The 12,761-nt window shown below is 35.6% G+C and overlaps 1 protein-coding gene across 1 annotated transcript in view; it reads left to right on the top strand.

Moving 5' to 3' along the window:
- The first annotated feature begins 4,933 nt into the window (after positions 1–4,933).
- LOC308679009 (collagen alpha-6(VI) chain-like) overlaps positions 4,934–12,761 on the top strand; it is a 75,406-nt gene continuing 67,578 nt past the window's right edge. The window contains exons 1-3 of the mRNA XM_081346245.1: positions 4,934–5,026; positions 11,028–11,121; positions 11,510–12,124. Coding sequence (XP_081202371.1) covers positions 11,061–11,121; positions 11,510–12,124 — 676 coding nt within the window. The 5' untranslated portion in view covers positions 4,934–5,026; positions 11,028–11,060. The remainder of the gene's footprint in view (positions 5,027–11,027; positions 11,122–11,509; positions 12,125–12,761) is intronic.

Genomic DNA, 12,761 nt, shown 5'->3' with positions numbered 1-12,761 from the left:
TTTGGCTACTATTTTAATGTTTTCTGGCAACTTTTTCTTAATTCCATTCCATTTCTTAACTTTCATGAGAAATATCCCAAGAATACAGAAAATGTATTAATAATTGTTTTCCTACCTCCTATTTATTTTTTTCTTTAATGTTCTTGCAGTTATAAATTTGGGGCAAGTTTTCAAGGTTTACAGTATAACATGTTATGATCTAAATTAAATGCAGTATGGGTTTGACCATTCATTAGACTGGTACTGAACTTTAGTTTATACCTGTACTGGTACTGAATTTCAAGGTTACTCATTTGAATATAGTTATCTCAATAATGCTCTTAATGTTTTGTTTTGTTTTGTTTTTTGCTTGCCTGCAAATACAAATGGAGAATATAGTGGATGCAATTATAATTTTACTGTGGGGAACACACACTATTAATCCTATCTCACAATGTGTAAAGCAGTACCCTCTATAACAAGATTACCTCTGCAAGAACATGTATTAATCTTTAGGTAGCTCTTCAACTACCACCATGTTCACACCATTTGATCAGTGTTTTTTTAATAGTAAGCTTTCTTAATAAAACACCAAACAAATAGGCTGGCAGAAGTATATTTAATTCTTTTTTCCCTTCAGCAGCACTTTTTTCAGTGTCTGAAATATAGAGTAGTGACATGAAAGGAATCAAATTGGATATGCTTACAAGGAATGGAAGATTCCACCAAATCAGACAAAAGCCTTTTTTCCACACTTGTTAACTATACCTTGTTCAAAGAGTTTAGCTTAGGATTGCAATATTTGTAGCCTTCATAGAAGAGTATTACAGCTCGGCTTTCAACACCATTTTGCCGAGCATTCTCATCGAGAAGCTGACTGACTTGAAATTCTCCCCCACCATCCACGATTGGATTCAAGACTTTCTTAGGGATCAGTTACAAACAGTGAGGGTCGGGTCTGCTTTGTCCACCCCCCTGAAGCTTTGCATCGGCATGCCACAGGGCTGTGTGCTTAGCCCCTACCTATACTCTTTATACACTTATGATTGTGTATCATCTGACCCATCCACTGCGATAATCAATTTCGCAGATGATACAACTGTGGTGGGTCTTATTACAGGTGGAGATGAGACAGCATATAGGGCGGAGGTACAAAAACTATCCATATGGTGTAGTAACAACAACTTGCACCTAAACATTGGCAATACGAAAGAGATGGTGTTAGACTTCCGGAGAAAAAAGGAGGAACCTGCCCCACTTTACATCGGGGAGGACTGTGTAGAGAGAGTTTCCTCCTTTAAATTTCTGGGAGTTTACCTCTGTGAAGATCTGACCTGGAAAGTTAACACAACCCAGGTGGCTAGAAAGGCCCAACAGAGGCTTCACTTTCTTAGGGTCTTGCGGAAGAACAGGGTAGAACAACGGCTAATGACCCTCTTTTACTGGTCTACTATAGAGAGCATCCTCTTGTATGGTATTGTGGTTTGGTATGCTGGTCTGACAGCCGCGGACAGGAAAGTATTACAGAGGGTAGTGAACACAGCACAAGACATTGTGGGCTGTTCCCTGACACCACTGGATGACATCGCCAGGGCTCGTTGCCTTGGAAGAGTGAGGAAGATTCTCAGGGATGACTCACACCCTGGACGGTATCTCTTTACTCTCCTACCATCTGGTGGGAGATATAGGAATATAGCCAGCTGTACCAACAGGCTGAAAAATAGCTTTTATCCATGGGCTGTTAGGCTTTTAAATGGGACATAATCTCTGTGAACGTATGCAGAATTGACTTGGGTGGCCGGTGTGTGGTGTAGTTGGTTCACATGATGTGGTAAGATGGAAGGTTTGTTGTCACTGTGTGTTGGGGGGAGAGGACACGGGGGGAGGCTCAGCTAATCTCAATGTACACATGTTGTAGTTTGACAATAAAGGTTTATTATTTATTATTTTATTATTATTTTTTCAAATGTATTTCCAACTGAGCAAGACATATAAGATAATCATGCCAATGGACATACATATGATACACATGCACAGTACTCAGATATACACACATACATGCATGCAGTTGAGGAGAGGAAGATCATATTGTCTGCAAAAAATGTTTAACCATTAAAACAAACAAAAAAAATAAGACAAGCCTCATTAACAGTGTGTGAAAAATATTTAATAAACCAGCTTTGGCTACAGAACCAAAAACGTATCAATGGGAATGAAGTTTGATCTTCAAAGTTGAGAAACACTTCTCTAAAGGCTCACTTCCAAGTTCTGGAAAAATTACAAATAAAACAATAAAGATAATAAACTAAACTACTAGATCAGTAAAAACTAGAAAACTAGACTATAGTAGTTCTGTGCAAATATTACTGTGCAAATATAAAAATAATAAATTATCTTATTTCTTTCTAGAATATCTTCATTTTCTTAACCTTATTATCTTTTTTTGTGCAATATTGCCCTATTCAGCAATATTGTTACCTGTAATTTTGGGGTCATGATCTTAATATGAACTGGAGGGTCACACATTATAGATTAGTAAATGGACTTATGAATGAAACTATTATTAATAACAAAATAATCTGATTTATTAAACATAGTTGATATTAATATAATACAGATCAGTCCAATACTATGCAATTGGTAAATCATGGCAAATTTAGCAAAACGAATAGTTCAGGCTAATTGAATGTTAATTAATCAGGCAACCATTTCAAGGTCAATGGAAGTTTAGTACATACTTCAATTCAGTGAGAGACAGAGATGTTTGGGGAGTACCAAATTCAGTTCTATCAAAGAAATCTGAAGCTAGAGTTCAGAAAAGAGGGGATCAAGGCATAATTCACATTAGAGAGTGTTCAGCTGCAGAAGGAACAAGATGAAAGAGAGATAAAAAGAACATTCTGCCACAACAGCAACCCAACTTTATTTCCCTCCTCAATTTGAGTCAGCAGAGTTTGTGAGAGAAATGAATTCACATGTTGTGGATTTTAGCCATAATAATGCATTTTATCAATAAATGATAAATGAACTGGTGATGTACACACAGACATGCTATAGGGGCATGCTATTGGATGCCTTTTTCTACAGGTACCACTTTGCTTGCAAGAGGAAAATAAAAGAGACAGAAGATGTTCTGAAGGCAGAAAGAGGAGTGAGGGGGAAAAGAGGGGTGATGCTGTCTTTGCAGCACTGAACTGCTTTACCACACAGTTGTAGTCCTCAAAGGCTGATGTTAAGATGGATTCTCCAATAGTTGGAAAAAAGGAAAAAAGGAAATGTGTATCAATAACTGCTTGCCGGTTTATTGTTTGCTGGTTTATTTGTTGGTTTATTTTAATATACTGGTTTATTTTAATATACTGTTGCTGGTTTATTTTAATATGCTGTTTAATATGAGCCTTGGTGGAGCAGTGGGCTAATGCCTCCTTAAGTAACACCAGCTGCCTGCAATTAGTGCAGGTTCGAGTCCCACCAGGCTCAAGGTTGACTCAGCCTTCCATCCTTCCGAGGTAGGTAAAATGAGGACCCAGATTGTTGGGGGCAATAAGCTGACTTTGTAATAATGCCACTTGGGGGGGGGGGGCGAAAGCCCTAATAAGCAGGCATATACATAGAATGAAGGCTATTGCTAAGCACATTGATTTGTGCTTCTTAGATTGTAAGCCGCCCTGAGTCTTCGGAGAAGGGCGGGATATAAATGGGATTATATATAAGCTATAAAGAAGACCTATCAAGGCTATCCTGAAATCTAAGAAACAACAAAATGGAAAGATATAGCTCCCGGAAACCTGTGGGACTATAACTCCAAAAACAACTTAGTGGAAGACCCTTCAAGACTCTGCCCATGTGTGGGGTACATTGGCTGGGGCTCACATCTATTTCAAATACAAGATCTGGTTTGAGATACCTCATGTCACTTCTAGTCTTTCTTTTCTCTAGTCTGGCTATACCCAATTCTTGCAACCATTCTTCATATGTTTTTGTCTCCAGGCCCTTAATCATCTTAGTTGCTCTTCTTTGCACTTTTTCCAAAGTCTCAATATCTTTTTTGCAATGTGGTGACTAAAACTGAATGCAGTATTCCAGGTTTGATCTTATAAAGGATTTATAAAGCGGTACTAATCCTTCACGTGATTTTGTTTATACAGCCAAGAATTGTATTAGCTTTTTTGCCTGTTGCCACACACTGCTGGCTCAGATTTAAGGGATTGTCCACTAGGACTCCAAGGTCCTTCTTACAGTTACTGTTTTTGAGCCAGGTTTTGCCTAATCTGTATTTATACCTTTGGTTTTCCCTGCCTGCATTAAATTTAATGTTGTTGGATAGGGCCCATTGTTCAAGTCTGTCAAGATCTTTTTGGATCCTAAGCCTGTCTTCTGGGGTATTCTTACCAGCTTAGTGTCATTTGCAAATTTGATGAGTTGCCCTTCTTTTTTATTTTGATTGTGTTTATTTTATCTGGCATTGTTCCTTAATATGCTGCCATTGAGTTTCCCCAGATGCTTTTTATGAAGAACCACTGCCAATGAGTTGCTGGAGTATTTGGCTATTTAAACAAAGCCTGTGATAAGAATGGGAGGGGAGGGTAACAGATGTGAGAAGCAGAATGAAAGATAGCAGCATCATGACCAGCAAAGAAAGTACCAGGAAAAAAGTCCTCATCTGTCCAGCTGCAAGTAGCAGAATGGGGAGAGGCGGGAAGAAGATAAAATCTTTTCTGAAAATGAAAGTAATTGTGTATGTGGGATTTTTTTTGTGGTTTTAAAGATCAAGGGAGCCTTAAAAATGTAAAACAAAACAAAAAAACAGTAACAGCCAAGCTCTATCTTTGATACGTCTGCTTTTGACTTTGATTCAGAACCATGATGCAATGGAATATGGGAAACAGGCCAAGATTGAAACTTCTCAACTGGGACAGCCAGGACCTTTATAATGCAAATGAATTGCTGTCTTCTGAAAAGATTTATGGGATAGTGCTGATCATAAAAGAGCTGGTCTTTCCCAGATACTTTTCAGAAGATGACATTAAAAGCATCCAATTAATTGGTAAGTCATTTGAAGTCATTTGCATGTTGGCTAAAAAAGATGGTTAGCCTGATTTAGATGTCCCAATTGCTTATTGAAGTTATTGTTTCATCTGGATCCCTATCTGCTGTTTGGATGTTGAGATACCTTTTTCCATTTAACCTCAACTGTTAATTCCTGATATTTGGAAATGATATTGATAATTTTTGTAATTGGTAATATTTGCTTGACATTGTAGAATAATATGCAAGACAATGGTGAATTGTTTTGACACTAGAAATAGCATTGCTGTCTACTTAATATTGCAATAGTACACTCTTCTCAAATGTATATACTTATTTGGTTTTAAATTAGGAACTAAGTTCTTGTTCTAGCAATGTTATTTTAAGCAATATATCATCCTTCTGTATTGCTCCCATTGTGGCTATTGTTTTTCCTTGCATCTTTCCTGAATTTTCATTCACTTATGCAGCAAAAATGTGTAAAATTTTGAAATGATTTTATTTTAAAAAATAGCTGATATTATCAGTCCAAGATAAGCAAATTCACTTATTTCTTTGAATAATTTAATCTGTAATTCTATGCACATATAGTTACGGTAAAAAGCATTGATTTTAATGAGGTATGCTTTTACATAAAGCATACCTCATTAAAATCAATGCTTTTTACCGTAACTTCCAGATTTGCATAGGATTATGATTAAAATAAGTATTTGTTTGCTGGGACAAATGAATGTTATTAAAATGTTTTAATACATGTTTGACTCTGTCACAAATATGCAAAAATGAAGTTTCACTTATTTAAAATTTTGCGTCTCTATGTTTTTGGGAACGCTTCAAGGGATCTGTAAATGTATTTTTCTGAAAACTCCTCCCTGCAATCTTGCATGTGTTTATTTAGAATTAAGACCCATTAGAGTTAATAAAATCTATTACAAATAAAGATATGTTACAAACTGAGTATAATAATAATCAAACTGAAAAAGGTCTTTACAAGGAGCAATGCATGAAGAATTTGGTGTTTGTAAAGTCTGAAATAACATGACTGATTTGCCCCATGCTGCAAATGAATGACCAAACCATTATGCAATTATTTTCTACTTGTTGAATTGCTTTAAATTTTTCAATCCTCTTTTCAGTTTTAAAAAATATCAAAATGTGTGTAATGAGATGGATTTAAAAAGTGGATATATTTGTCTCAAATCCATCATTTAAAATATATTCAGATATGAATACACATGTATTCATAATTATGTATCCTAGAATTATTTTTTTTTCAGTTTTAAACATGTTCATCAATGAGAATATGAGATAGATCAGGATTAGTAATGCATGCATGAAACACTTGATAAAGATGCTATATAAGATGATTCATGCATTTCTAGTTAACATAGTATTTTTTCTTTTACTCTGTTTTGGTATGGAAGTGCAAGCATTTGATCAAACATCAAACTTTCAATAAAATGAACAGAGGATTTAGCTGAATGACCTATTCAAGTCAGAAAAAAGGAAGGAAAGAAGGGAGGGTGGAAAGAAGGAAGGAAGGAAGGAAGGAAGGAAGGAAGGAAGGAAGGAAGGAAGGAAGGAAGGAAGGAAGGAAGGAAGATGTTCTGATGTTATCTGCCAGCCGCAGTCAATGAAACTCAATGAGGAAGCAGCCAAGAAGTCAGGAGTTGCTCCTATTGGTATCCTACTGCTTTTTTGCCCACCCATCTGTTTCTCTGTTTAGGTAAGGAAATCATTCTGGAATGATTAGCCAACAAATCCCAGGTTACCAGTCCACTCTATTTTCTAGACTGAGATATTATTTAGTCACCATATCTTAAAGATTATCAATAAATCTACCCTCAGTTATTAATAGCACTTTTTAAGGATCTGATATCCTTCTGATTTTGGTATCCCAAAATTTCATTGGATGTCCATAGCGTTGTTGCTTCTCTCCACTTAATGGCATATGTTTAATTTTAGTCAAGTTTATCTGATCATCTTTTTTTTCCTCCCTCATTAAGAAGCTTCAGAAATATTTCATTTTTTTTTCTTTAAAGAGGAAATTATTTGATTGCCTGATCATTCAGACTGCTATTTCCTATTTTTTTCCAGCTTTATGATATGCTTCTGGAATTGGGGCAAGCAGAAATATACATAGTATTCTAATGCAGTTGGTATTTTTTGTCTTCTCTTTGCTCCTTTTTGCTTCTTTTCTCTTCTCTCATCATCTATATTTGCTCTTAGAGCTTGTGTCTTTTAATAAATAAGTTCAGATCCAACCACATTTACTTAGGAATGTGAAACCAAGAGAAACAAAAATAATAAATCACACTTTTGGTAGGACTAGGCCAGGGGTAGGCAACCTCGGCTCTTTTATGACTCATGGACTTCAACTCCCAGAATTCCTGAGCCAGCTATATATATAATAGATAAAACAGGTACATTCATTCATTTATTTATTTATTTATTTATTTATTTATTTATTTATTTATTTATTTATTTATTTATTTATTTATTTATTTATTTTTGGGACTTATATGCCGCCCTATCTCCCGAAGGACTCAGGGCGGCTAACAACAATAAAAAACAACAATACAAAAATTAAAAAAGAATTAAATAACAGCCCCAAAATAAATTAACTACACAGTTAAAAAATTAAAAATTGAAACATATTTAAAAACCCATCATCAATCCATGTTCTCTCTTCTTATATTTTGACTGATCATCCACTATTGAAGATACTATTTTCTGTCTAACAAATAAAGCAGAACTGAATCCTATGATGCTTCCCAAATGTGATACATTTCATCAAATATGTGACTGAGACTTTCACCACAACTAGTCTTGGGTTTACCACAGCAATAGATATTAGAACATGGTCATGAAGCACAATATCATGTAACCATGTCACTTAGCAATAATAATCCTGGCAATTCTTGTTGCTGTTCTTAAGCAAGAACAGTGGAGGTCATTAGCAATAGCAATGGCACTTAGACTTATATGCCCTATAGTACTTTACAGCACTCCCTCAACATGGTTTATTGCCCTCAACAATCTGGGTCCTTATATAACTGATCTTGGAAGGATGGAAGGTTGAATCAATCTTGAGCTTGTCAGAATCAAACTCCAGGCTGTAGACAGAGTTAGCCTGCAATATTGCATTCTAGCCACTGCGGCACCAGGGTTCACAATTGAAGACCTCATCTGACTCTGACTTTTGACTTCTTGCTGGCTTCCCCTTGACTTTGCTTGTGGGAAACTGACAGAGAATGTAAAAAAAAAATCATGATCATATGAATACAGGAATGTTGCAATAGCTAGAACTATGAGAACCCATCATAGGCACCATTCATTCAGCACCATTATAACTAGGTAGCTTAGCCAGATGCCTAAAACCTTGGATTATACAGATATGCCTCTTCTGCAATTTGCCTTCCCTTCCAATGACTTTTTCACTGATATTGTAATCCAAAAAACAACCTCCATCATATATTAGTGAATAAGTTGATGATTAGCTACAGTTTCAATGGCCTCTTCTCCACAGGGGCACAACCTTAGCTCAAATGGTATTTTTTGTATTGGCTCTCCAAAACTCCTGTGGAAAGTGCATTGCAGCGTGCTAAGGTAATGCCCTATGGATTTTTGGAACATTTATTTGTTAAAGGGGGGTTAAAAAGTTTTACAGTGGTGTTCTGTGGTAGTAAATTTGCAAAATTCATTAAAATATTTGTTTGGGTTGAAGAGATTAATTTCTTTTTGCAAAAATTATTTCTTTCTTCAGAAAATTTTTAATTAAAATTACATTTGTGAAAATTGTATATAAAGGCTGTACAAGTTAAAATGAATTATGTACAACACATAATGATTTTTGAATTTTAAAGAACTGAATATGAAATAAATATCTTAGAAGATAAAAACAAAGGGAGTTGACAAAGAAAAATTAAAAACATGGTATAGAATGCAGTTTCTCATCATTAAACAGCATATTTGCACAGTTGGGATCATCCCCATAAAATTGCTTCTGCCTAGGTAAAAGGTCATTGGAAAGGTTGGCAACCCTGAATTTTTAAAGCTTGAGAAATGCAGAAGTAACTGGAGATCTATCATCATAATATAACACAAAGAGCAGGCAATGTGCTCTTTTTATGCTAGGAAGCAATAACAGAAAGAATGCAGTTTATATGAACATTTGTGACTTGTTCACAGCCACTCAAACTTTTGTTGCAACAGAATGGAAAATGGATTTTGCTATTGGCTCTTAGCTTCAAAGAAAATCTAAAGTCTGGTATACAAGAAAAATTGCACACATCTGCAGGAGACTGCACTTCAAGTAATGATTCTAAAGGGAACAATTACTTTCAAACTGAAATAAATATGTTTATGTAAAATGCCTGCTTGATATATAGTTTTTGAAGGGGGAGGAAGGAATATTACAGATTAAGTAGGTCGAAAGAATGTTAGGATAAATAGAGTTTAAGTATAGCAAGAGTGAGGGAAATAGACGATATGTTTCCATTGATATGAATTATAGGGGAGATTCAATTTCCCCCATGTTGCCATAAATAAACTTCTTTGGCTTTTGAAGATGGGACGTGAGAAAGCTTAGTTTTCCTAAATTCTATTAGATTTTCTATTCTAAGTGGTATAAAGTCATCTATTAATTATAATTCATAAGGTTAAAACAACGAGTAGAGGTATAGTACTCTGTACTGGCAATGATACTTTTACCCAGGAAGCAGAAAATCTTATTAGTGCCTCCCCTATTCCCTTGCAATAGGAAACCATTTGGGGTGAATATCCTTTCATGACACTTGACATGTTTCACTTAGTGTCTGTTTCACTTAACCTTTTGGTAAGGCTTTCATATAGATAAAGTAGGATCAGAGACCACTACTGGTAAAGACAAATTTCTGTAAGGTATAAAAGGGAGAAGGTTTGTTTAATAACTATTTTACCACAATCAAAAGAGTTGCAATGAATGCCTTTTGTACTCTTAGTGATTGCATGACTCAAATCTTATATCCACAAATATTTCACTGAACAATAAACCACCTAATGGCTGCCATATTTTTAAATACCTTCTTTCCCAGCAACCCAGTTAAAACAATAGGCTCGTCAAGGGAAGAGATTAAATTACATTTTTTCTGGAGTTCATTTTTATTGTTCTATTTGTTGGAAAGATTTATTATATTAAAAGTCAGAAAATTGAAGGAAAATTTTAAATGGATCCAGATATTATTCAGGAACAAAAGAACTGCATAGTTAGTTTTGGACACTTCAAAGCCTTATTTTCACCACATTGAACTATATGACAGTTGGGTTAAGTACTTCATGGGGATTTCCAGAATAGCTTCTGGTTCACAGAGATATACTGTATAAGGCTTTTGAGGGGAGGGTGATCAAAATCTACAAAATAGCAAGCGCATGATGCTGCACTTACCATTTTGCAAATTTTGCTCACTTGCTGCAAATGATCTGGGAGTTTACTATTAAAGAAGCCATACAATTGCCACTAGTGAAGTTCGTATCACTAGGGTTGCGTAAAATGGCTGTTTTGATTCTAATTCTTACGCCTGTTTCATGTTAATGGGAACTAACTTGCATTCTAAGATGTTCAACCATCAGCTTCTTGAGAGTTTGTTCTACTGAATAAGTTTTGCCTGCCAAAAGCCATTCCATTCCTGTTCTCATTTCAGGGACAGACCAAGGTATAAGGATAAAATTAAATCTCTCCTTTCATTTTGAAACTGAGGCAGGCTATCAACAATGTAGTCATGGGTGACTATTAAAGCTAGTTTGCAATGCAATGCTTTTCAAAGTTGGACCTATTCATCCTGGATGTTTCAGAATTATTGGTCATAATGGTTGAGGAACTGAAATGCAACTGAAATGCAATACATCTAGCAGGCATCATGCTAGGGACCAATATAGGAAGGCTTTGATCAGCTGAAGGAGACGTTTAATTTGAAGAGCTAAAAAAAATAACATTATTGTTGATGTTGTCATTGTTACTTTGTTCTTATTTGTATTTCTAGATTTATTCACTGATCAACTATCACAATCTGAAAATGCTTCTGACTTTGCTCCTTGTTATTCTTGGGACCCAGACTTCTAAAACACAGCATCCTGGTATTTTATTTTCCTTTTGAAAATGCCTCACAACTTGCTAATACAGCTTGTCCTGTATACGCATTAGTCAATTAAAGGGCACAGTTCTTTGCAGCAGATGGGTGGATATTGGCATATTAAAATTAAAAATATTATTAAAAATATTGACTGTCCTTTGACATTATCACTTTCTTTGTCAAAATGCATAGGTTTAATTTTGAATGAGAAAATTTTTATGCAAGTAGAAAAACAAAGAAGCCTTGTATATTAAGTAAATAGGGCCAAACTGTGACGATGGGAGTATGATGGATTTATGTACAATGGGTTATTTTTATTCTGCTCTTTAATTGCACCCATGCAGTTTACAATAATGTTTTATACATTAACTCTTGTTTTGTTTTTGTTGTAGCCTCTGAGTCTGTAGATGTTGTCCTTCTGATTGACAGCTCTAATACCCTCGGCAGACAAGGTTTTGTCTCATTAAAAAATTCTGTGACTAAAATGATCAACAATCTTCCAATAGGGCCAAATAAATATCGCCTTGCACTTGCCCAATACAACGATGATGTCCATGTTGAATTCCAGCTGGATGAGTTCAGAGGAAAAAGCCCTATCCTGAACCATGTTAAAAAGATCTTTTCATTCCAGGGTGGGCCTTTAAGGACTGGAAATGCTATACAAAAGATCCACAAGACTCTTTTCAAGGCACCAAGAAGAGACAGACACCAGGTTTTGATCGTTACAACTTCAGGGGTATCAGAAGATGACGTGGAAGGACCTGCCACATTAATGAGGGAGGATGGGATAAAAATAATTGCTTTAGGAATGCTAAATGCATCTAACCAAGAGCTGCAGTCAATAGCCACACATCCATTCAATTACCGTTTTGATACACTAAAAGATCTCCAAAAGTTTTCCTCAAATATATTGTCTGTCATTGAATCAGCTGTAGCAACAAATGAGAACTTAGTAATCTCCACAATTACCCCAAGTACAACTTATGCTTATAGCATACCCATAAAAGGTAAAAGAAATAATACAGTATATTATCACAAATATTGATTATTAGGTTAACTGTGAAGTTTTTTGGACAGGGGTTTTAAAATTTCAGTTGTATCACTCTAGAGGAATTGCTGTTTTTTAAAAAACAAAAACAAAAACCCTGGGCTTGTATAGGCAAAATTATAGCTCTGCAAAACCTAATTTGAACTTTGCTTCATATTTTGTCCATGCATGTACGTGAACAGTTGCTATATTGTACGCAATATTTGAGAACATGTAATATATAGATTAAAATGTACTAGTTTCTTGCCAAATTGTAACTCCTAATGAAAGAAGTAGTTTTATTCATTGAGAAAGGGGTATCATGCAAGTTCATCTATCACTTGAGAGATTAGCAAGATTGCACTGTTGGAGAAACACAACCTTGGAGAAGCCAAGTGGTTGATTGCTGAGTTTCTCAATCTTGGCCACTCTTAGAACCCCCATTCCATTCCTAGAATTCCCCAGCCAGTCTGAGAAACACTGGTTTACAGCACAACTGTATTATTTATCTCATGGCATTCTGGAATTGGAGCTCCCACAACATTAGCTGGTAGGGTAGGATGCTTCCTTAGGGGAGATTCAGAGACTGAATAAATTACTTGCCATTGCAGCTGTCT

The sequence above is a fragment of the Vipera berus genome (assembly GCF_964194415.1).
Source record: "Vipera berus genome assembly, chromosome: Z".
Lineage (NCBI taxonomy): Eukaryota > Metazoa > Chordata > Lepidosauria > Squamata > Viperidae > Vipera > Vipera berus.
This window is presented reverse-complemented; position numbering and strand designations above follow the sequence as displayed.